The sequence below is a fragment of the Argopecten irradians genome, chromosome 4 (genome assembly GCF_041381155.1).
Source record: "Argopecten irradians isolate NY chromosome 4, Ai_NY, whole genome shotgun sequence".
In the NCBI taxonomy this organism is placed as follows: domain Eukaryota; kingdom Metazoa; phylum Mollusca; class Bivalvia; order Pectinida; family Pectinidae; genus Argopecten; species Argopecten irradians.
Window position 1 is genome coordinate 18,220,408 of NC_091137.1, and position 26,601 is coordinate 18,247,008.

Here is a 26,601-nt window from a genome sequence, read left to right on the forward strand (position 1 = left end):
CCACCTAGCGGTGAATATTTCCGTACAAGGGAAATAACTGGATTTAAAAAAGAGGGAAATGGTCCGACCGTGTGGGAAAACTAGGACATTCACAGCGGGACTAGAATAACATTTTATAGCGCTGAAATGGATTTCAAGGAGACGCTTTTGATTGTAAGATGATGGTTATTTTTATAAACTTCCAATATGTAAGTTGTATACAAAACGATAGATTGATATATGAAAATTACATTTGTGTTTCGAAATTCCTTTTTTGTTTGGTCGCCATATTGTTCACTGAAAATGCCAATATACAAACATTTGAGTGACTCAGCTTCCATTATAAATAGCTATTTTTCAATTTATCCCGAGTCATTCCTTGTCAAATATCGAAGTAATGTTTATTTTTAGACAAACATTTTTATATTAAGAGTTTGACACGATTTTCTGTGCCCAGCGAAAATCAATTACTATCGTGATCACCAAAATTTTCGATCCAATGCACCCCCCCACACCTTTCTCTGAAACCACAGTCAGCTATCGTTATTATTAAATGGGTCGTTCTTAATAATGGGCTAGTTCAATGGCCCCTCTTTGTTTTATATAGATTTCTGGATCCTTGAAATTTCATTTTATATTGAAATTTACATTAGTTGTGTCTTATTGATTAATGTGATCATGTAGGCCTACAGTCGTTTTCTTTTCATATTATTTTCCCGTAGTCCTTAAGTGAACAATACACGTACAAGAAAATGGAAGGATTTAAAATTTCGAGAAAATGAGGATGTTGTTGGTTAAGGTTTTTAATTATTTTAATAATTAGTATACATATGTTAATAGTATGTCAAGATTATGCATGATTGTCTGATATCAGCTAAATAACAATGTCAAAAATGTGTCAGTATTTAATTGTCAGATTATAATATCAGTAAAATTATGAGATGATATTTTATTTCAGACATCTCCAGTAAACCACGGATAGTCTATAATGGCAAAGTGTGGCTGAAGAAAAATCTTAACCCCTGGAAATTGTTTTGTTGGGACTACCAGTGGGATCAACAGAATTTTGTATCGCTGGTTGTTATTATTTTGTTGTGCTAGATTTATTAAATATAAGTTATTTTTTTTAATCATTGTGATAAACTTTCCAAATTAATATGTCTGGATCATCGAGAACACAAAACCCTCACGGGTTAAGGCAGATAGGATTGGATCAGATCTGGGATGATTTAAGAGGTGGCATTCAACATGTTTACAGACGTCAGAGTATGGCCAAGAACCGGTACATGGAACTGTATACGTATCCTTTTTACACATATGAATTATTTGAATTTCATGGTAAACAGCACACATCAGTAACTGACTTATTTTTGTCTTGGGTTAATGGATGCCCTGTGTACATGTGAAGCAATGAGTTCATACAGGCTGTGACGTTTTTACTTTTCACTGGTAGTCATTTGGACTAGTATTCCCAAAATTTCACTAGTTCGACTATTTAATCACTAGTCCAAATGAAATATACAGCAGTTTTACTTCAGTCATGATCAGTTTGAATTTTTTACCAAAATTAGTCTAGATGCGTTCTTGAATGCAAATTCTCACAAAATGATGCATCACTGGACAGAAAGAGTTGCATATAAGAATGCACTCAAAATGTGTCGAAAAATGCAATTGACTACCACTCTTATAAATATAGTATTTACCAATTTTAATCGGTTTAGGAGCGGCCACTAGTCCAATAGGACTAGTTCATTACAATTGGCACTAGTCCAGCCGTAAAACAACTAGTCATGGGCATCAGACTAGTGCTTAAAGTTGCAGAATGTTCATAGTGTCTTCATCAGGATGAATTAGTTAAGGTTAGGTTTAGCTTAAAAATTTTCTGAATCAAAATAACTTGAAAATTATCCAAACATTTTGGATGAATATGTTAGTTAAAGCTTTAAATATTTCTGTATTTAAGTTTTTCATCAGTCAGAGTACGATTTAATTAATATTTTATCATATTTACAAAATCAAAGCCTCTGTCCCCATTTCCAGAATAGTGTGTGTGTGGGAGATCCCAAAAATGATTGATGAATGCAGATCTATGATCTTTTGGAATGTTGGAGGCATTGGTCATCTGCCAGCTGCTACGTCAGTTATTGGATATACATTTTGTTTATGGTAGTTCAAAAGCTTACTAAATAGAACAATTATAGGAGATGCCAAAGAACTATACCACCATCGATATCAGCTACATATATAAACTAGTTACCTATTCTAGTTCAGTTTTGAAATGAATAAATGAATATGATATATTTTCTGAAATTGGCCATGTTTGTACTGAGATTTCTGGTTAACATGTATAATCCTTGACCTTGTCCAGACATGTCTATAATTATTGTACCAGTGTCCATAATCCTGGTCAAGGTGGTCAACAGCAAGCCAGAGGACCTGCTGGTCGGCGTCAAAAACCTCCTACAGGGGGAGCACAATTTGTTGGTCTGGAGTTATATAAAAGACTTCGGGAGTTTCTGAAGTCATACCTTGTCAACTTGTTAACAGTGAGTTTATATATACTGTAAACCAATTTTTATTTGCATTTATACTTTCAGGAATTTTTCGCGATCGAAGTTAGTCTCCGTGAATTATTATTGATATGACTTAATATGATCACAACTTTAGGTTTCTCTTATAAAAAATTGTTTATAACATGTTTTGATAGTCCTCCTTGTAACCTAAAGCTTCACTGCCTTCAGACCAGGATAAAGAAGAATTACTTGTGTTTACAGAATGGTCAAGATCTGCTGGATGAACAGGTGTTGTCATTTTACACAAAGCAATGGGAGGACTATCAGTTCTCAAGTAAAGTATTGAATGGTGTGTGTGCCTACCTAAATCGACACTGGGTTCGTCGGGAGTGTGATGAGGGCACCAAGGGCATCTATGAAATCTATTCAGTAGGTATCACAACGGGAATATAGCTCTAATTGGTTTAACTAAAGCATGTCTTGTTTCTTAGTTATTGAACAACGGTAATCCTTGGCAATAGGTGTATTAGTTAAGTTATATTTAAAATGGTGTTATATTTAAAATGGTTAAAATAACATGTATGTTAAAGAGACAATTCAATGAGGCTAATTCTGTAACATAACCATGAAGCAAAATATGACATAATTGTATTGTTCTATATTCCTAATGAAACACATAACAAGAAATATTGACAAATTCCACGATATTGTTACATATTTTGATTGATACTGTCGAAATTCCAAATCATTGATCAATAGGATTAAGCAGGTATAACATTTATACTGTACCCATACCTGATCTAAAGTTACGTACGAAAATGAAATGCAATATAACCACTGAGGAGTTGGTGAAATTATATTTAGAAAACATAAACGTAAACACGCTACTGAACAAGCAATTTGAGTAGTTCTTGACCAAAAATTCTTTACTACACTGGCAAGGGCCAGGGTTCCGCATACAAGACGTCCGACCACAATGTGCAATGGCGAGTTTGAACATTTCACATACATTTCCTTACAGTGGGCTTTTCTGGCATATCACAGTAAAACCAACTATTAAATCTTATTTCCATTAGAACTGGTTTGTTTCTGATATATATGCAAATTTTAATGTACTCTTAGACTGAATTGTCCCTTTAATTGTAATTTGAACTGTTGATGAAATGATGTAGTGGTTAATTTAAGCCATTAGCTTTTCACCTAGCTATATAAGCTTGCTGGGGTTTGGTCTATGTCACGGTCCCACGGACATGAAAAGGTCAAGGGTCACCTGCCCGGAAGAAAAATCCAGAAAAGTCATTGAAATATGAATTTCATTGGTCATCAATAGGTTTTGTGAAGAGATTTTCTATTTAATTGAAGCAAGTTTCTTCAGAACAATTAAAAGCTATTATTTTGGCTTTGATTATGACATTGATTATGACTTTAGACTAAGAATTTATGCAGAAATTGATATGTACAAAGGTAATATGAATTAGATTTGTTGTTTAGAGCTGAGCAATCAGATAATTTAAAAATTATGCCCAACATACAGTAAATTTGACAATTCATGTTAAACTTTGAACTGATATCCCATACGATACTAGTATAAAGGTAGCTACATCACATTGTGTAAAGGTTGATTTAAAACATTAAATTTTACAGCTTGCTCTTATTACTTGGAAGGACAACTTGTTCAAGCCACTAAACAAACAAGTAACTAATGCTGTGTTAAAGTTGATAGAGAAAGAACGAAATGGAGAAACTATCAAAACTGGGCTAGTGAGTGGAGTTATCAACTGCTATGGTGAGTACATTCTAAAAGTTATGATAAATAAGTTTTAATTCTCTGTTGTAATGTGAATAAGGGATCATAGTGTTGCAGCAGTTATTATTAAGGCGTTAAAACTGTATTCTAATTAGGCTAGATATTGGTATGGTCTATTTACCGGTATGTAATAGTTGATATCATTTCCCTGTTTTGAAACATGATGAATAAGGCATACCAATTACCAAATATCATTGCCCTAACAACAAATATGAAATGAAATTTTCTCTATTGTCAAAAAAAGAAAAAGAAAAAAAACTGTTTGGTACTGCAAAAATTGGAATATGCAAAACGGTTAAGAAAAAGTATGTGACAATACTTTGCTGTGAAAAATAATTAGATTTAGATGTTGCAAAAAATTATGAATTTATTTTTAAAAAAAAGATTGAATCTACATTATTTATGTTGCCATTATCAGTGGAACTTGGTCTCAATGAGGAAGACCCAACAGCAAAGGGTCCAACGTTAACTGTGTACAAAGAGAACTTTGAGTCGCCTTTCCTTGATGACACTGAAAGGTTCTTCACTCGAGAGAGCACAGAATTTCTACGTCAGAATCCTGTCACAGAATATATGAAAAAGGTGGGTTATTTAAGAATGCAAGTTATGTTTTATAAACTAGAAAGTTGTAGTTATACATTAAAAAGGTTTTGAAATATAAATAAAAAGCTTTGAAATATGAATAATTTTGCATAAAGTATGCATCTTTAGAGCAGAATTTTTATTTGAAGTTAAGCAAGGTCCTGAGTCATCAGAGTTCAGTACATAAATGGTTTCATGCAGTGATGTACAAAAAACACTAAAGTTAAATTTCATAACATTTTGATTTGAAAAAAAAGTTTTCATGTTAATATTTCTTGAAATTGTTCTCTGTTAAACTTAGGCGGAAGCTCGATTGATGGAAGAGCAAAAGCGGGTCCAGTTGTATCTTCATGAAAGCACACAGGACGTCTTAGCCCGAAAGTGTGAGAAGGTTCTTATAGAGAAACACCTGGAAATTTTCCATTATGAGTTCCAAAATCTGCTTGATGATGACAAAAATGATGGTAACATCTCTTTTTATTTTTTATTAATTTCAGTTGTACACTTTCTGTAGTTTGTCAATATATATTGCTCTAGTAGCAGTAAAGGTTCAGTATTTAATTAAGTTGTTTACTGGCACATAAAAACACCCAGAAGTATAACTTGATCTGCAAGTTTTATTACCAAAATAACTTCATAAGACTATTTATTTTTCTTGTTTGCAATGCGTTTGGTTGCTAATTTTTTTATTGCACACAGAAAAGATTCTTGGGTTAATTTTACTAAACGTACCCATATTTCCAAACTTGACCCAAGTAAAATGCTTGTGCTCCATCTTCTACTGTAACACTAAGCTGCTTTGAATTTAAAAAAAAAAAAAAAAAATCTTGAGTTGTAATTAGTTGAATTAATATGTTTTCTCATGTTGTCAACATAAACACACACAAAAACAATTAATTCTTTTAAAAGCTAAGTGTATAAAAGAAGCAATGTATTAAGATTCAAAAAAGATTTCAATAACATAAAAATTAATTATGGATGATGTTGATGTTTCAGACCTGGGTCGTATGTATCAGCTGGTTTCCAGAATTCAAGATGGCCTTGGGGAACTAAAATCTCTCCTGGAAACACACATTTATAACCAGGGTGTTGCGGCCATTGACAAGTGTGGCGAGTCAGCTCTCAATGTAAGTTTCTAGCGTTAAAGTGCCATATTACAGGGGAGCAAGCATCAAAATGTTGTATAATTTTCCAATAACATAACAGTTCCATATTGTCCATCATATCTATCCTTCCAATGTCTGCCGACACATTCTCCATGTGCCCTATGCCTTGTTGCTTCCCTAGGTATTTATGATTATGATTGTTTTGTTCCAGGACCCCAAGGTCTACGTTCAGACTATTCTGGATGTCCACAAGAAGTACCATGCTCTTGTAATGACGGCCTTTAGTAATGATGCTGGATTTGTTGCTGCCCTGGATAAGGTACTACTATGAAAAAGGATAGAAATGAATATTTTGTAAGCTCAGACACAACCTGCTATAATGATTTATATTGTTTTGACAATGATGTGTTTACATTTTCAGAATTTTGTCTTTGCATATACACTGCCCTTGAAAAGTTTTGATACACTTGCAGTTTTACCAATATGCAAAAAGCTCATAAATCGACTTATTTATCTTTTCTATACTCATGTTTTGGTTTTTTCGATAGTTTTCTCAGATATAAATTGCTTGAAAATTAATGCATATGTAACAAAACTTTTGGAGGGCAGTGTATATTACTTACTTATCTCCCTAACAGGGGTATTGATTGTGTCATCATTATTTTGTGAACAAATTTCATGTTTATTTTTCTGAAAAATATGAAAAAGGAATACCTGATATATAATTTCCTGGTAAGTAAATTTATAGCATTTGATTGAATTAAAAATGTATTTAAGACAGGCAGTCATTGTGATTACTTAGGTATGCATTATGATGTTTGTGAATCAGAAAGGGACCATTCTTAGCTTAATAGGAAAATCTCTGACTGAATCCTGTGTATGAAGTACGGACTGATGATCTACTACTAGGTTATATGTATGACATTTGATTGTTTATTTCAGGCATGTGGCAGGTTCATCAACAATAACTCAGTAACTAAGTTAGCCAACGCATCCAGTAAATCTCCAGAGCTGCTGGCTCGCTACTGTGATCTCCTGCTTAAAAAGAGGTACGCAAATAGATCAGTTAGCAGAATCATATTATAAAACTGACACCATATATATTTGGTAATTCTGGAAAGGACTATGTATGGTTTGGGCCGTTTTTGACCCCCAATTCCATCAAATTTTCAAAACTGTTATTAAGTGATTAATTTGTTGTATTTTACATATTTAGTACATCCCTGATTTAACCATAATAACTGTTTTATAATTTTGCAGCTGTAGTTGCCATGGTAACCATCCAAAATATGTATAAGTAATGAGAATGTGGAAATTTTGACAATTTTGGCCATTTTTGCTAAGTTTTTGTCTATGAAACTACAGAGAGCATCCTTTTACAAGCTTAATATTTACCGAGAATATGTATTCACTTCCATTACATCTTTAGGAGAAATATAAAGTTTGTTCAAGGATGTGCTCTATGATTTCTTCAACAGAAACTTAGCAAAAAATGGCCAAAATGTCAAAATTTCCACATTTCCATAATTTATTCATATTTCTTGTTGTTACCAGGGCAACTGAAGCTGAAAAATTAGAAAGCTATCATTACAATTAATTTAGGGATATACTAGAATATGTCAAATATAACAATTTAGATACTAAATTATAGTTTTTAAAATTTGATGAATTTGGGGGCCAAAAAATGGCCCAAACCATGCATAGTCATTTACTAAACCATGGGAATATTCTTCTAAAATAATCCTATGTGTATGAAGTGATATCTTAACTAACTATAAAGCAGATGTTTTTTCTCCTATCTGTTGTTACAGAAATCTCTACAATCCATGATTTGTTGTTTGATATTTGATTCCTGGTGAAACATTCAGGAAAATACTCATGATTTTTTTAAAGCAAATGATCAGCATATTACTATGTAGTTTCAGTTATCATTGAAAAGTTCTGTTTTGAATGTTTTCCTTCTTTTTCTTAATACATGGGTCCACTGTTGAAATATTTGATATTGGTTTGCCATTCTGGAAAAAAAACATCATATCGAAAATAAATCTGTAAAAATTTCAAATATGATAGATCTGGATTTGTGATGAATGCATTAGTACAAAAAATTAACAAATGAGTTTTAATTTCAGTTCAAAGAATCCAGAAGAAGCAGAACTTGAGGACACTTTAAATCAAGTGGTGAGTTTCATTCATATATAGATTAAAATGGGAATTTTCAGGATATTTAATTTTATACAAATTAATATTGAATCTTTCTCCTAAATATTCTTAATATAAACTTTCAACACTTTGTCAAAATTTTGAAGTACCGGGGTAAAATGTTTTTCACTTATTGTAAGAATCCAATTGCTAAAATCCTGGGTTTCATTGATTTCTATTAAGTTGGTGGTTTTTTTAATATTATACTTTGAAAGTTTTTAATTACTTTATGAACAATGTACACAAATCAGCATACTAGGTGAGATAAAAAGAAATGTAATGTTTGTCATTTAAAACTCTTTACATGAGGAATTTGTTGTATTTAGATGGTGGTTTTCAAGTACATTGAGGACAAAGATGTGTTCCAGAAGTTCTACAGCAAGATGTTAGCCAAGCGACTTGTACAGCACATGTCTGCTAGTGATGATGCTGAGGCTAGCATGATCTCTAAACTCAAGGTCAGTCACTTCTATCAGTTTATCCATCAATCATTACACATTTATTGTTGAAATATATTAAGTTACATGTAAAATACAAAATGCTGTTTTGTTTCACGTGCAGGGGTGTAAAAATCCACTAGCCCGACGCCCGGGGCTACCAAATTTTCAGCTTGGGCTAGTGGAAATTTTAGCCATACTAGCCCGGGGCTAGTGACTTTTTCAAAGATATTTCAAAATAAAAAACATCAAAAATTAAGTCAAAATAACACTTTAGAACATTGCAATTCTATGTAATATTCGTGTCTAACTTTAAATCTTAATCTGGAGTCATGTTGTCTAATTTATTGACGACTGTAGACAGGTAACTTACAGTAGACCTCCCGATCATCACAGTGACTAGTGATGCATAGCATTTCATGTGAAAGTTACGTAATTTGCAACACACGTTCTAGAAAAACAATATACAAACCATCAAATAAGTCATCTAAGCTATCAGATCAGTAAAATTTAATAGTTACAAAAACGATGTTAAAGAACTGGAATCTATTCCTCAAAAAGTCGGCAGCAAAGCCATGCTGCAACAGGCAGCCATATTTGTTATGGTTATTCTAATATCCGGGTCAAAGGTCGGGAATCCGGAATCCGGATTCAGGATTTAAAAAAAAAATCTGAAAATTGTCTTCTAGAAATAACACAGATTAAAGATTTTCTTAATGTTTATTTGAATTTAAATTAAAAAAAAAATGTAGATTCAAATAATAATAAAAAACTCACTCAATTAAAAATATTTGAATTTTATATAAAAAAAACAGGTACCAGTATTACAAATTTTCCATTTTTTTTTCTTCGCTGGGCTAGTAAATATTAAGGCCGGGCTAGTGAAATTTTGGTGTCTACTAGCCCTGGGCTAGTGCTTTGAAATAAATTTTTACACCCCTGACGTGTCATATTTTTGGGTAGCCAGAAAGCTTGTCGCCAACATTTTTTTTTACATAGATGGCTTGGATTGGGTAAAAACAGTCACCTGGCAAACCAACTTAGTTTTCTTTGGGTTTTCTGGTTTTCTCCCACACTAACACTTCCTGCATTCATTATTCGTGTCAGTGAGAGCGATGAATTACAATATATTTTAACCTTGACCTTGTACAGTAAAACCTACCTTTGTGACAATCTCTGTATAAGGACAACCTGCTTATTAAGACCACATTTCTAGGGTCCCAAATAACCAATTTCAAAACAATTCAACCTGTAAATAAAGAACAACTAGCTTTATCAAAACCATTTTTCCTTTGTGCCTTGGGTGTTCTTGATAAACATGTTTTGACTGTATTCAAACTCCATGCTTGATATAAAGTACTATGCTGGTCCTAATCTTTTAATAGGAAGATATGATAACTCAGTTTTAAGATAGGCTATCTGACGTTGAGTTAACGAGGTTTGATTGTAATTTTAATTCAGATGTAAATATCTTTTAAATAAGTTTATGAGTTTGTAATATTGATATTATTATTTGCATAACAGCAAGCTTGTGGGTTTGAGTACACATCCAAGTTGCAGCGCATGTTCCAAGACATCAGCGTAAGCAAGGAGCTTAATGATCAGTTCAAAGAACATCTTAAAAAATCATCGGAGGATGAACTGGACAGTGAGTACAATATAAAATTATAATTTGTTTCTTTTGAAATTAAATCTTGTATTGTTAAAATATAACATAAAAGATAATAGACACATTTTATTATGATATTCACTGAATTAAAGCAAATAAATGTATTTCACATACAGTTCTAATGAAATATTCCATATCCATTTTATAGTATACAGCAGATCTATAAACATTTATGCTATTTGACTAGCAGTTCATATATAACCAGATAATGGTAATTATAAGTAGTATACAGGTAATGCATCAAGGTTGTGTTACTTTCCAGTTGACTTCAGTATAGAAGTATTAAGTTCGGGATCCTGGCCATTCCAACAGTCTTCATCAGCGTTCTCCTTACCACAGGAGGTAAGCCATTAATAGTAACCTCTTTAGTTTAATATTCAGTCAAAGCTTGAAGTTATGTAGTTCATGGGACTAGCAGGAAAACATCAAATCATGGAATGATTTGTTAGAACTGTTATATTGTGAAGAAATAAGGGACCAAGCAAAAACTTATATATCCCAAAAAAGTTTGAAGTTTTGAGTGCACTAGGAGTACTTTAGTATGAGGTAGAAATCATATTTGGGATCCATCCACAACTACAAATCTCAGCTCCCACCACTGAATGTTCTCTTTACATATTGCTCAATTCAGGAAATAGGGATCTGGTTGATTGATAAATGTTACACCAACTAGTTCATGGATTTTTCAATGACTGCCATCTTTTTTCAACATGGTATTCTGGTTACTACACTATTTGAGTGACAACATAATGTTCTGAATATGTGATACCTCTTAAAAGCCGTCTTTACTAAGTTATCAAGAGAACAATGAAACGTTATGTATTTGACCAATGTGATGGATGGTGACATATTGTTGTGAAGATTTCAAAGCGATGGATATTAAATCTGAGAGAACATTTATATACAAGTATTCCTTCCCTAATTTGCTTTCAGATGGAAAGAAGCTTCCAAAGATTTACATGTTTCTACAGCAACCGACATAGTGGTCGGAAATTGAATTGGCTGTACCACATGTCCAAAGGAGAGCTGGTAACACACTGCTTCAAAAACCGCTATACTTTACAGGTGTGTAATGAGTTTGTAAAATCTGTTGCATTAATGATTTACAGTTATTTGGTAATCCACATTGCAATGTTATTCCAGTTTGTGGTAGTATAACCTGGGAAGAGTTGTCACTTATAACTTTCATGAAATGTTCCATAATAAGCACAAGGTAACTCACATTTACAAAAACAGGGTTCAAATATTCCAAAAATCCACATTTGAAAGTTTAAAAAAAAAAAAAAGAAAAAAAAAAAGAAGGGATATTTGCTAATTCAAATCAGCATGGACAAAATTCATGTTTGTTGATAACGAGAAGAAAAATGCCTTTGTAATTACAGCACAAAATTAATTTCTTGTTTCTCAGGCACATTTTTCCAAAAAAAGATGAGGGAGGGGAGGCTATTTTTTTTTTTTTTTTACTACCTAAAAATGTGATGAGGGAGGTTTTTTTTTTTTTTTCTCAGTCACATAATAATATACATGAATCATGTGATTTGAAATTGTGTCAATTGTTAAATGCATAAAATGAATAAAGAAATCTTAATATTAAACTATTGTCTTTATTTTCTGGTATTAAACTTACAATTTAAATTGAAAAACAATTGAAATACAACTTTATGTTCAATGTTAGCCAGATGTACATAAGCAAGTGATCAGGACTCCCTATGTTTTAAGATTTGGTCTTTTTGCTCCCCTTTCGTTCCTCCCACACATTTCTCTTTCTTTTAAGAGCTTGTTTGTCTATTTCAAAATTCACATAGGGCAATATATAAAGTTTACTGATAAGAAACCCCAGCTGGGCTTTCTGAAGTGTTGACACAAACTTGTTGAATTGGAGATGCTTACTATTTCGGATTTTGTTGTCTGTGTTGTACATATTCGGCAATGTGAGCTTTCTACCAGCATCTATGAGAACTTGGAAAGCATTCCGTTTTTTCTCACCTGTTTTATTCCGACATTCATTTTCATGATCAGTTTTGACATTGTTTTCAGATGTAGATGCCGATGACCGTTGCACCTCGTGCAACGTTATTCTGACATAATGTCCAAACAGTTTCGTTGCTTCATCATTTACCTTTGAAGACATCATAACTTTGTCAAAAACGTCAGTTTTCCGTTTGCCGATAGCAGCCGACACATGATGATCCGCGAATTTTGGCGGAAATGACCAGTCGTCGGGACCAAGCGATCCATCGCACAGACCTTTGTAGAGTTCGCCAAACGAACAAGTATCACTATAATTCGAAATGATTGTCCAGGGTAAAGTACCATGTGCAATCACAAGATATTTGAAGCGAAATCATTATTGCTGCCGTGTACCATGTGCAATCACAAGCTTCTAAAGGATAAACAAACGTTTCAATGATCTGATTTGGGAGATTCTAAAACACGGATCGGTCAAGTTCCGGATAATGCGGGAACCAACGTCGGATTTTTTTCCGGAATTTATTTTTCGGCGCGGACGTTTTTATTTTTTTGATTTCAATAAAAAGTGAGTGGTGCGGGGGGTTCATATTGGATGCGGGCGGGCCTGAGAAACAAGAAGAAAAATGCCTTTGTAATTACAGCATGATTATCCGTTATGTTTCAGGCATCAACTTTTCAAATTGCCGTCCTTCTACAGTTCAACAGTACAGACTCAATGTCTGTACAACAAGTACAAGAAAGTACACAAATCAAAATGGTATGTATAACGCCCAAATCAAAACATAAAACATCAAATATAAAACGACATTACCGACTATCAACAACTGCAACTGGTAGCTCGTATAAAGGGGTGTAATTACTGTTACCAACCTGTTCATTTTGACATCATTCCTGATCTTGCAATGCCACAATATTGTATATCATATCATATACAAAGAGATTAGAAAGTTATAGGAATATTTCAGAATCGAAAGTACATTTTTTTTTTTATTTAAACATATTTTATTTGCACATTTTATACAAATGGGATACGGCACAAGTGTAGTCCGTCTTCTCCCATTAGATAATAAAGATGATATATACATATGACATTTAATGTGTGTATGTACTCTTCATGTACAGGATATACTTGTACAAGTACTTCTATGTCTATAATGTGTATATAATAAAGTACAGTATACTTAGGACAAAGTGATTTTGTTGTCCCCCAGAGTTTTGTTATAACTGGTTTTACTGTTTATAGGACACTTGTACAAGTACTTCTATGTCTATAATGTGTATATAACAAACTACAGTATACTTATGACAAAGTGATTTTGTTGTCCCCCAGAGTTTTGTTATAACTGGTTTTACTGTTTATAGGACACTTGTACAAGTACTTCTATGTCTATAATGTGTTTATAACAAACTACAGTATACTTAGGACAAAGTGATTTTGTTGTCCCCCAGAGTTTTGTTATAACTGGTTTTACTGTTTATAGGACACTTGTACAAGTACTTATATGTCTATAATGTGTTTATAACAAACTACAGTATACTTAGGACAACGTGATTTTGTTGTCCCCCAGAATTTGTTATAACTGGTTTTACTGTTTATAGGACACTTCTACAAATATTTATATGTCTATAATGTGTTTATAACATAATGAGGTAAAAAGGATATAAAGCTAGTATATTAATAATCCGGGGGGAAAAGATCAAAATTAAATCAAAGTAAAATCAAAGACATTTCTATGGAATATATAATTAGCCACTATAGGACCTTCTTCAGTCCAAAATAACACTAAGTTACTAACACAATGTGTTTGTCTTTGTGTATATAACAAACTACAGCATACTTATGACAAAGTGATTTTGTTGTCCCCCAGAGTTTTGTTATAACTGGCTTTACTGTTTATAGGACACTTGTACAAGTACTTATATGTCTATAATGTGTTTATAACAAACTACAGCATACTTATGACAAAGTGATTTTGTTGTCCTCCAGAGTTTTGTTACAACTGGTTTTACTGTTTACAGGACACACTTGTGCAAGTACTGCAGATTCTGCTGAAATCCAAACTTCTGGTGACGGAAGAGGATGAGAACACTCTCATACCCTCCACACAACTCTCTCTATTTTTTGGTTATAAAAAGTAAGTAGTTTTTAACGAGAGTTTGGACAGTTTATCACTGATGGGAATTATAAAATCATGAAATGGATTGGTAAAATCTGTCGGACGTCATGATGTTACATATGGGAGATAGTCAGTGTTATCTGATCATATTAATAAGAGTAAATTTTTAGTAGAAATCTGTCAGCATCAGTCTGAAATTGTGTAAGAAAATCTAAGGCAAGGCACCTGTGCGGTCATCAACTTGGTGAAATATAATAAGTAATGTGAATTAACTTATTTTCACGGCAACTTAATTTGGTGGTTTTTTTACCAAAAGATGTGTTCGACTTAATAGTGCGATCTAGATTTCTGAGGTTCTACTTTTTACAGTTTTGCAGTGATTTATTTTCACATTTCATATCGTTCATAAAATCTGCAAAATTCAAAGTGTGGAAATAAGTTGGTTTACAGAACTTTTCTGTGTTTGAAATTCTGCAAGTGAGTACATACATTGGAAATAAACATAATTAATAAGAGTTAAACAAATATTTATAATACATGTAAACTGTTATATTTATGACTAAAATATATATTTATATTATTTATTATTCAAAATTTATAATAAAGAATCTGTCTGTCTGATACCACATAATGGTATTTATGAGAGTTTATATCACAATTTATATAAGTAGAAAAATAAGTAAAATATATAAGTGGAAAAAAGAAGAAAATTAAATTTTAGAAGTTTTATATTGTGGTAATTTGGCTATAACATTATGTATGAGTCACCAAAACGAACAATAATTGGCTTCGCTGGTATTGCCCAGACTCTTACTGGACTTGAGTGCTGACATTCATGGTTTTATTTCAGTAAAAAGCTCCGTGTGAATATCAATGTACCGATGAAATCTGAAGTGAAGACAGAACAGGAAGCTACACATAAACATATAGAGGAGGATAGGAAGCTCTTAATACAGGTCCGTACTTGTAGATCATTGACATGTGAAATTTACTGTTACCTGTTACCTGTTACCTCTTCTTAGACACCGTAGTTAGCTGGTTCCAGCTAGTTGTGGCGCGTTTTGTTCATTTACTAAATAGTTGTCCGGTTGTGCCATATAAAAACTGGGGTAAAACTTGCATGGTACTGAATTCCAATGATTGTTCAGTCGGTTTTTAAACGAGTTCAGAGTAGGGGCTTCTACTACGAAGTTGGGAAGGGAGTTCCATGAATCTACCACTCGCCGACTAAATATACTTTGTGTGACTTTAGTCCTGCTCTGTTTCTTAAAGAGTTTTAAACTATTACCTCTAGTATTAGCTGAAGACATTGTAAATAGCTTATCTTTATCTAGTTTATCTATACCATTCAGAATTTTATAGACTTCGATCACATCGTTCCTTTTACGTCTATATTCTAAGGTGGGAAGTCCCAACTTTTTAAGTCTTGAATGGTATGGTAAATTTTCAATAGAGTGAACTCTTTTAGTGGCTCTACGTTGGACGTTTTCGAGAGCGATCTGATCTTTTTTTAGCAGTGGAGACCAAACCTGGGTTGCATATTCTAAGTTAGGTCTAATTAGGCTTTTGTACAGGGTTAAGAACATAGTTATATCTATATAGACAAATGTCCTGAATATTAGACCCAGTATGCGATTTCCTTTATTAACTGCTTGACTAACATGCTGACTAAATTTAAGTTTGTTGTCGAAAAGTACACCTAAATCTTTCTCACACTGTACCTTCTCTATTTGTTCACTTTGTGGGAAGGAATAATGCGTGTCTTGTTCTAGATTGCCTATATTGAGGTGTTTGCATTTTTAGCTCACCTGGTCCAAAGGACCAAGGTGAGCTTATGCCATACCGTGGCGTCCGGCGTCCGTCGTCCGTCGTCCGTCGTCCGTCGTCCGTCGTCCGTCGTCCGTCGTCCGTCCGTCCGTCCGTCCGTCCGTCCGTCCGTCAACAATCGACTTCTTCTCCATAACCGCTGGTCGGATTTCAACAAAATTTGGCTGGTAGCATCCTTATGGGCTACTAACTGAAAATTGTACAAATGATGGGGCTGACCCCCCAGGGGCCTGAGGGGCGGGGCCAAAAGGGGTCAATTTGGCTATTTCCATATAAACGACTTCTTCTCTGAAACCAAGCATGGGATAGCACCCATAATGCAATAGTAGCATCCTTATAGGGTGGGGATTCAAAATTGTACAAATGATGGGGCTGACCCCCCGAGGGCCTGAGGGGCGGGGTCAAATGGGGTCCATTTGGCTATTTCCATATAAACGACTTCTTCTCTGAAACCAAGCATGGGATAGCACCCATAATGCAATGGTAGCATCCTTATAGGGTGGGGATTCAAAATTGTACAAATGATGGGGCTGACCCCCCGGGGGCCTGAGGGGCGGGGCCAAAAGGGGTCAATTTGGCTATTTCCATATAAACGACTTCTTCTCTGAAACCAAGCATGGGATAGCACCCATAATGCAATAGTAGCATCCTTATAGGGTGGGGATTCAAAATTGTACAAATGATGGGGCTGACCCCCCGAGGGCCTGAGGGGCGGGGTCAAATGGGGTCCATTTGGCTATTTCCATATAAACGACTTCTTCTCTGAAACCAAGCATGGGATAGCACCCATAATGCAATGGTAGCATCCTTATAGGGTGGGGATTCAAAATTGTACAAATGATGGGGCTGACCCCCCGGGGGCCTGAGGGGCGGGGTCAAAAGGGGTCAATTTGGCTATTTCCATATAAACGACTTCTTCTCTGAAACCAAGCATGGGATAGCACCCATAATGCAATGGTAGCATCCTTATAGGGTGGGGATTCAAAATTGTACAAATGATGGGGCTGACCCCCGGGGGCCTGAGGGGCGGGGTCAAATGGGGTCAATTTGGCTATTTCCATATAAACGACTTCTTCTCTGAAACTAAGCATGAGATAGCACTCATAATGCAATGGTAGTATCTTTATAGGTTGGGGATTCAAAATTGTACAAATGATGTGGCTGACCCCCGGGGGACCTGAGGGGTGGGGTCAAAATGGGCCAATTTGGCTATTTCCATATAAACGACTTCTTCTCTGAAACTAAGCATGGTATAGCACCCATAATGCAATGGTAGCATCTTTATAGGGTGGGGATTCAAAATTGTGCAAATGATGGGGCTGACCCCCAGGGGGCCTGAGGGGCGGGGTCGAAAGTGGCCAATTTGGCTATTTCCATATAAACGACTTCTTCTCTGAAACTAAGCACGGTATAGCACCCATAATACAATGGTAGTATCCTTATAGTGTGGGAATTCAAAATTGTGCAAATGATAGGGCTGACCCCCCGGGGGCCTGAGGGGCGGGGTCAAAAGTGGTCAATTTCCATATAAATGACTTTTTCTCTGCAACTTAACATGGGATTACGCTCATAATGCAATGGTTACATCCTTATAGGGTTTGGATTCAAAATTTTGCAAATGATGGGGCTGACCCCCCGGGGGTCTGAAGGGTGGGGTCAAAAGGGGTCAATTTAGCTATTTCCATATAAACGACTTCTTCTCTGCAACTAAGAATGGAAGAGCACTTATAATGCAATGGTAGCATCCTTATAGGGTTGGGATTTGAAATTGTACAAATGATAGGGCTGACCCCCTGGGCCTTAGACGGCAATAGATGCGAGGTCAAAAGGTCAATTAGGCTACTATTTTCATATAAATTACTTTGTCTCTGAACCTATGTATTGGATAGCATATTTGTATGGTATCAATAGCATCATTGTATGGTTGTGATTCAAAATTAAACTTTGGGAGTCAATTTTGCTTATTTTTCTAATTGTCTGAGTCTTGTGATAATTACTAACAAAAAACCAGGTGAGCGATACAGGCCCTCTGGGCCTCTTGTTTAGTGTTCAAGGCCATTTTCCAGTCTCTAGTCCAAATGACTACACTGTCTATGTCTGCTTGAAGTTCTTGAGACTTGGTGGGGTTGTTATTGTTTCTAAAAATTTTAGAGTCGTCAGCAAATAATTTTATGGTGCTATGTTGGACAACTTCGGGCAGGTCATTGATATATATCAGAAATAGAACAGGACCTAAGACACTACCTTGTGGTACACCACTGGTCACATCTACTAGTCCAGAAGTTTCACCATGAATAACAACTCGTTGCTGTAGATTGGATAGGAAGTCTTCTATCCACTTCAGTACTTTTCCAGTGATACCGTAACCCTTTAGTTTTTTAAGTAGATGTTTGTGAGGGACTTTATCAAAAGCTTTACTGAAGTCAATATAAATAGCGTCGACATTACTCCCTTTCTCTATGGCTTCTGCCCAATGTTCAAGGACCTCCAATAGGTTGGTAGTACACGATTTACCAGATCTAAAGCCATGTTGATGTTCTGTGAAGAGATGGTTCTCGTCCATATGAATTTACGAGTTTGTCCCTAATGATTCTTTGGAGAATTTTGCCTGGGATTGAAGTCAGACTTATTGGACGGTAGTTCTCCACTTTGTTGTGGTTTCCACTCTTGTATAAAGGAGTCACATTTGCAATTCGCCATTCGTCTGGAATTTTCCCTTCGTCTAAAGATTTCCTGAATATGATTTCCAAGGGTTGTGATATTTCATTTGAAGTTTCAACAAGAAGTTTAGGATGAAAGACGTCAGGCCCTGGAGATTTATTAGGGTTCAATTTCTTTATAGTTTTTTCAATTAAACTCCTGTCGAATTCGATATCATGAAGTTCTGTTTGATATGGTCTCATTTGGAAGTGTGGTGGATCTTCACTTTCTGGTGGGTTAAAGACTGATCCAAAGTAGTTATTCAGCTCATTGGCGGTTTCATAGTGGTTAGTGGTGTGTGTACCATCCGCTTTTACCACGTTGGTTATAGACATTCCTGTTCGTGTTTTTTCTCCGACATATTTCCAAAAGAGCTTGCTGTTATCTTTGATGTCTTGCACTAGTTTCTTTTCATAATGATAGTGTGAACGTCGGATCTGTCGTGTTGCAGTGTTCCTGGCTCTCTGATACACTTTAAAGTTACTTTCTGTTTTACAATGAAGGTATCGGACCCACTTCCGCCTTTTTTGTCGGATGGACTGCTTGGCTTCGTTGTCAAGATGGGGCTTCCAACGCTTCCTAACTGGGGATGTCTTGTTCACGGGTATTTTATCTTCAATTAGTTTAGTTATGGTTTCAACAAGAACATTCCATGCTTGGGTCGTTGACATGTCCTCAACTTGAATGATGTTTAGCCAGTTGACAGAGGTTAGTTCTTCGCGTATAGCGTCGTAATGCCCTTTGTGATAATTCCTCCTCTCCTGTTTAGTATGATTATCACTATGTGATACACTCAGTTTAAAAGACAATAAAATATGGTCACTCCTTCCGATACTTGGAAGATAGTTAACATCGTTGACAATCTGTTCATCGTTGCTAAAAACTAGATCCAGTATAGATGGATTTTGACCTTCCCTATATCTGGTAGGCTTATGGATATGTTGGTATAAAAAAGTGTCTCGAACACACTCCAAGAAACGAGTAGATATATGGTTTTCTGACGTACATGTTGTCCAGTCAGTCCAATTTATTTCAGGAAAGTTGAAATCTCCAGTGATCAGAATGTGTTTTGCGTTTCTAGTTGACATTTCTCTCATTAAGTTTGTTAGGTAGCTGAAATTCTCAGCTGTGCTGTTGGGGCTACGGTAGATATTCACAATAAGTAGCTTGTCACCATTACTCAACTTGAGTTCAACAGCTAGGTACTCTTCAAAGGTTGTTGTAAATTTTACTTGCTGGACAGTCATTTGTTCCGAGATATAAATGGCTACTCCACGTCCTTCACTGTTGTTGGTGAAGCATCTAAATCCAGGTATTTTATAAAAACTGTTGTCCAGAGGTAATATCTTATTTTTTTGGTGGATTTCAGTGAGTAGGATTATACTGGGTAATGATTTTTCTACAAGTTCCTGAAGTTCATCCATCTTGCTAGTAGATAAAATGTCTACATTTGAATAAAATATGAGAAGGTCGTTAAAAGAATCACTATGTACAGTGGTAAAACTATTCTCCTATTCTGCACTGCTAGGTTGCCCTGATGTAGCGAACAATTGCATGTTTGGAGCATTCCCAAGGATAGTCTGATCAGGGTCGATGTCATGACAGGTGTCAAGATTATAATAGTGAGACTCGGAATATAGATTGTTATCCTGAAGATGGTGATTTATCCCGATAGGACTGAAAATCGGGAGACTGTGCCTTGTTGAGGACAAGTCTGTTGTGCTTTCTGTGTCCAATTCTAAGTGGGTGTGATGAAGCACCTTTGGTATTGTTTGACTAGTGTTAGGAAGTGGAGTCTTCTTAGTCTTTTTTTCTTTGAATTCCTCTCGTTGTTGCCTAGTTTGGTCTCGTTTAATAGCAGCTTTTTTAAGGTGTGATGGACAGTTCTTAGAGATGTTCATAACGTTTTCTAGTATCTTTTTCCTCTGTTGCTTGTTCCCTAGAATTACTTTCAGTGGTCTGGTTTTAGTTTCATCATATTTACCGAGTCGAAAGTGTGTAATTAACTCTAAATCTGCTATACCTATTTTCGAAGTCAGAAGTCGGATGTCATCTTCATCTTCTTTTTTCTTCTGTTGACCATCTCCTCTGGTTTTCTCAGGGATGTTGAATATGATTATATTTGTATTCCTTCTCCTTCTGTCATCTAATTCTCTCACTCTGCCATCAATGACTTTTTCAATATCTGATGATATTTCATTAACAGCTGTTAGGCGTACCTGTTCTATATCCTTAGATAGCTGTGATATTTTGTCGTCATGCTCCATTTTTAGAGTGTGTACTTTGGTATTGAGCAAAGCGGTTTTGTTCTCTAAATTTGACAAGCGTCTGTTGTTTGTATCCTTGACTTCTGACAGAGTTCTGCTGATGTTGTTCAGAGTTGGTAGTGTGTTGGTGCATGCAAAGCATGACCATCTAAATCCTGGCATTTCTCCATCCGCGACTAAGTTCACAACGCTTTCTTTAACGTTAGCGCATATAGGACAGAAGTTCAAGTTGCAACCACTACAGACTATAAACATTCTGGTTAAAAGTTTCCCATCGCATCTTGCACACTCATCTCCTCCAGGAGAAGGGCAGGGTCTCTTCCTAGATTGGTCCATTGTTAGGTATAGAGTTAACAGTAGGTTGTATATGTGTTCACTCAACTAGCACGTTTCCATGCCGGTCAAGATAACGAACTTCTATAGACATACAACACAAACTGATGAATTAATGTTCCAGACTAAAAAGTATGTATTTTTAACTGGTTAGATGGCACGGATACCTTGGTGGTCCATGTGATGATGTAATGGTTGATAGTTTATACCACAGCACAGATTCGGTGAATATCAATCCGAGACCGGAAATCTTAAATCGACTAGCACGGTTCCATGCCGGTCAAATTGTAAGTAGTCGCGAAACAGTCCTATGCATGTAATTATCTGGACTATAGGTGTGACCAGTTGACTAAGACTAGCACGGATACCATGCCGGTCTGTATACCATAGATAGTAGATAGGTTTCACGTTAACTATGTATTATAGATGCAAGATTGATCTGATTCAACAAGTTAAAGTATGTTTCCCAACTAGCAAGATTCCGTGACTGTCAGTTAATGAGTAGTAACAAGTTATCATATATACAATATGAGCTGTTAGCTAGACTAGCACGGATATCATGTAGGCAGAATGTAATAACACAAGTCTACACCTTGACATATACATAGTAAATGTGATATCAAACAGATAGGTCTGTTGTCTATTTACATACTCGGTGAACAGAGCAGGACACAAGACATCATATTAAGTATTAAAATAGATTATGGGTAGCACAGTTACTATGCCGACCATTAAGCTTAAACCTAATAATATAAGTAAGGTCTTAATTAGACTACAAAATGTTCATACTCTAGTAACGGCTTTGTTTGCAATTTTGTGTATAATGAACACAGTTAATGTACCAATACAAAATACAAGATTAGCCAGGTGATATACCAGACGAATATATTAGTTAGATGTTCTCACTGTCATCATCTGTATCAAGTTGGAGAATATCCTGTTCTGGTACCTGACAGCTCTTGTTGATGTTTAGGCGAATAAGTTGTTTCCAGGATTCGGCTAACTTAGGGCCGGGGTGTACACCGTCTCTGTACAGAGAGAAATTGATCCTATAGAATGTTTTCTTTACACGTTTACCGCCTTTACTTTTCTTAGTAAGATTGTTGACTTTGACTGACGACTCTGCAAGTTTATCATTAAGTTCATTAATATGGTTATTCAGAAGGTCCACTTGTCGCCGAAGCTCAGCATCTTCTGTTTCATCGCTTTCTTTAGGTACTCCTTTACAGTCGTTCCATCTTTGGACGGAAATGTAAGGACAGTCGACGAATTTGATAAATGCCTTGGGTTGTTTATTAACAAAGTCTAAAGCGATATTGTACTGTCGCAAAATATCTTCTACTGTAGAATCATCTTTACTGCGTACAGATAGTTGTTTGCCGTACTTAGTTGTAAGGTCACATGTACCGCCCCAAAAATAGACTAACACACTGCCATCCTTCTCCACAGCTGGTCTCAGTTTCCTTTTTAGGATGTCTACTAATCTGGCAGAGTTCGCTCCCGCCTCACACCAATTTGTCAAGGGGAAATTGTTGACACCACAATTAGATAGACTATACCCTTTGCTATCCGTCAGAAGGATCGGAGCGCGCACTGTTCTAGGTGGTGGTGATTCCTCATCCTGGCGTGCCTTCTGAAGGAATTTGTCTAGTTTCTTATCGCTCATGTATGTCGATATATCACCAAGCTAGTCTATTGGTTTAAATCAATTTGTTTATTAATGAATTATTTCATGATATAGCCGTATGTTACTGAAGCATGATGATGTTTACTAATTACTAATATTCGGTAGGCCTATATCAAAAACTGTTTAACCCAAGCTATCTCAGACTAGCATGTTTACTAAATCTCCACATACACTAAATTTTATATTGTTCAACAATGGGGTCAAGTTACAGGTTACAGGCGAGTGGTGGGGCTCATACAGTACAGATATAACTCTTAGTTGACAGGCTCCACATAATTAATTACGTGGTATAAAACATGTATATCTATCCACTATATATGACTTGTAATATTGTATCACACGGCTTACTCAAACTAGCCTGTTTACTACATCTCCGTGTACTTTAACAATGGGGTCAAGTTACAACGGCGAGTGGTAGTCAGTACAAGGACAAGTATAAAATCTTAATTGACCGACTCAACATAGTTAGTTACACATTATACAACCTACATGTTTATCCACTATTTATGGCTTACGTATAATATTACAAGGTGAGGGAATTTACCACATGGCATTAGGCCGACTCGCAGCCGCAATGTAAACAATACGAAGTATCAAGATACAGAGTATGTGGTACTGGAGAAAGTCAATAAATCACCATTGGTACATTAGCCATGAGATGGGAATTAACGTATTTGTTGATTGATGAAGGGTATTAAATTGGTACTTATCTATTTCTGTGAAGGTCGAATCAACATGTTGGCTCGTTCAGTAGTACAGGCGTTACGATGACCGGCTATAGGAATCCATTATATTGAAACTGATAGCCAAAAATCCCGAGTACTGATACAAAGTGTGAGGTCAATACATTAGTGGCTAAACTAGCTAACTTATGGATAAAATTATTTGTCAAGAAAAGTTTGTAAAACTGATTTGAAACATGATGAGTAAATGTAAAATTGATTTAGGGAAAATAATGCACACTTTTTTTAAACTGAAATTTCTATGGTATACTCTAGAGATCCATAACTATTTCTGACATAGACATTTTTGATATATTCTAGAAATATTGCAGAATAAATTTTATAAACAGATTTTACATATCTGATTATGTTTTCTCTTTTGAAATTGATTACTGAATGTTGCACTTGTTTAGTCAAAACAAATTTGATTGACTCCTTTCGGTTTTTTTCCCATCTACAGGCGGCCATTGTTAGGATAATGAAGATGAGAAAGATGTTGAAACACCAGCAGTTACTGGCTGAAGTTCTGAACCAGCTATCTTCCCGATTCAAACCTCGTGTTCCTGTTATAAAGGTATTTGTCTTCTAGATATCCTTTACAGTGAAATTCTTTTCTGAAAGTCTTCCAGCTTTTAGATGGAAGAGATTCCAGAAGTAGAAGAGTTGTCCTTTTCTCCGACATTTTAAAATTTGATAACTCTTATTAAACATCTGTAGCTGAAACATAATTTAAACACAATTCTAAGGCTTTATTAGAATAAATTATTTCTTTATGAACCTTTAATTTTCAGTTGCGAAAATGTTATTTTAAACAAAAAATATTCCATATTATTAAGGCCCTACATCAGAAAGCCCTATAGTCACCGTATCCCTCTGTCTGTCCACATTCAGTCTTTGGAAACTTCCCCCAAACTTCCAAGATGTTTTGAAATTGCACATGACAATAGTATACATGTAGGTGATAGTATGTAGATTTGCAATAGAGGTTTTAATTTTCACCAGGAAATCGGACATCACCACCATTATGTGAATTTAGAAATCATCAAATTTCAATGAAAATTGTTATTAGAAGTTTTGGTAAACACTGAATATCACTGTTATTAGACGTCTGGGAATCCAAAATGGTTGTTATTAGTTGCCAGGGATCAAAAAAAAAAAATGTCCTCTGATTTCAATTATAATTGGTATTTAGCAATATTTAGGTCACTAGTATGATGTTAGAACCAAAAATGGATGCTTGAACCTATTTACTGGATTAAGATGATGGATGATAATTTCTTATTTGTTGAATGATATCATGATTTAAAATTCCTGTAATAAACTAACTTTGAATTTCTAACTTTTCCAGAAATGCATAGACATCCTTATAGAGAAAGAATACTTGGCTCGTGTGGAAGGACAGAAAGACACATACAGTTATCTAGCCTAACAATCTCCGGCTTCACTATGTCACTCGTGTGGAAGGACAGAAAGACGCATACAGTTCTCTAGCTTAATGATTCTCCGCCTGCACTATGTCACAGTCTCTCCTTGTGATGGACCGAGAAATGGACAGATTGATCTGTTATTCTCTTACTATTCTGAACGGTGTGGACACCTACCTGAGAATCCACGCTGTATTCTCAATCATCAACCAACAATAGCTAAAAGTTACCAGTAGGTGAAAGGTTCGTGTGTTGGGCGACGTAGAGATTTCTGTGGGGGAATTCTACAGAAGCATTGTTATCCTTCAGAATGATTGCTTTGAGTTATGAATAAAAGTACAAGGCACATATAATGCAGATTTACCTCCCATCTCTTAAAGGACTGTGCTGATTAAAATGCGGTATCATTTACATGTACCATGGTATCACATAATGACAATTATCTGGAACAAAATTATGAAAAGTGGAATAATTTTATAGATATGCTGAAAGATGTGAAAGATTGTAAGGAAAGCTTGTATTTTTTCTGTGGCTTGGAATATGTGCTTTAACAGGATTTCACAATGAGATGACGAACATCTCCATACACTGAAGATGTGACATTGCATAGTGGATTATCACATGCCAACCGCATGTATACAGACATTTTCACTACTGTACCATTTTTGGTACTTTTTCACGGTTCATGGGTCACAGCAATTGGTGGACTTGTGACGGGACTGGCTTCTAAAATTTGATTAATCATACGTTTAACGTAATATTGTAAACATTCGTAGACATTTGTGTTATTCAGTATAAAATATTGCAAAAGTCTCACATTTAGCAGATACTGACCTTATAACGGTACCAGTATTATTGGATTATGTACATTACAGTAGTATGCATTTTTTTCCATATTATTTATATATTTTGTCAGGAAACTCTGAGTTACAAGTGTAGGGACTACGGAAAAAAAACACCCCGGGATTTGTATATTAGCGCGAATTCCTATATATGAATGTGCGAAACATTAAGCTATTAATTTTTTAAGATGTTTTTATCTTGCATTAATAATTGTTTTCGACGTACTTAGAACGTCCCCATTGAAATAGGGCATGTGTATGTCCCGCGGATTAGAATTAGGTTGTGTGATGCGTGTTAATACAAAATACTGTACCATTGTAATCTACTTACAGTGAGTTACATAGTTTAACAAATGTTTAAATGTTTAAATGATTAACTTTCAAATGAAAAATAATAGAAAGATAACCATATTGACAAA

General features: G+C 35.3%; 1 protein-coding gene across 2 annotated transcripts; it reads left to right on the plus strand.

Moving 5' to 3' along the window:
• Positions 1–27: 27 nt before the first annotated feature.
• Positions 28–25,945, plus strand: LOC138320822 (cullin-1-like). Of its 2 annotated transcripts, none has more exons than XM_069264072.1 (20): positions 28–153; positions 938–1,279; positions 2,348–2,525; positions 2,754–2,921; positions 4,137–4,278; positions 4,718–4,881; positions 5,183–5,345; positions 5,878–6,008; positions 6,199–6,306; positions 6,930–7,036; positions 8,117–8,165; positions 8,513–8,644; positions 10,148–10,271; positions 10,555–10,634; positions 11,226–11,357; positions 12,928–13,020; positions 14,283–14,398; positions 15,231–15,336; positions 24,377–24,490; positions 25,265–25,945. In XM_069264072.1, the coding sequence occupies exons 2-20, from the start codon at positions 1,137–1,139 to the stop codon at positions 25,343–25,345; spliced, it is 2,331 nt and encodes a 776-aa protein (XP_069120173.1). In that variant the 5' UTR covers positions 28–153; positions 938–1,136; the 3' UTR covers positions 25,346–25,945. The 2 variants fall into 2 exon arrangements, with proteins under 2 accessions (XP_069120173.1, XP_069120174.1); XM_069264073.1 differs by having other exon boundaries at positions 45–188.
• The last annotated feature ends 656 nt before the right edge of the window (positions 25,946–26,601 follow it).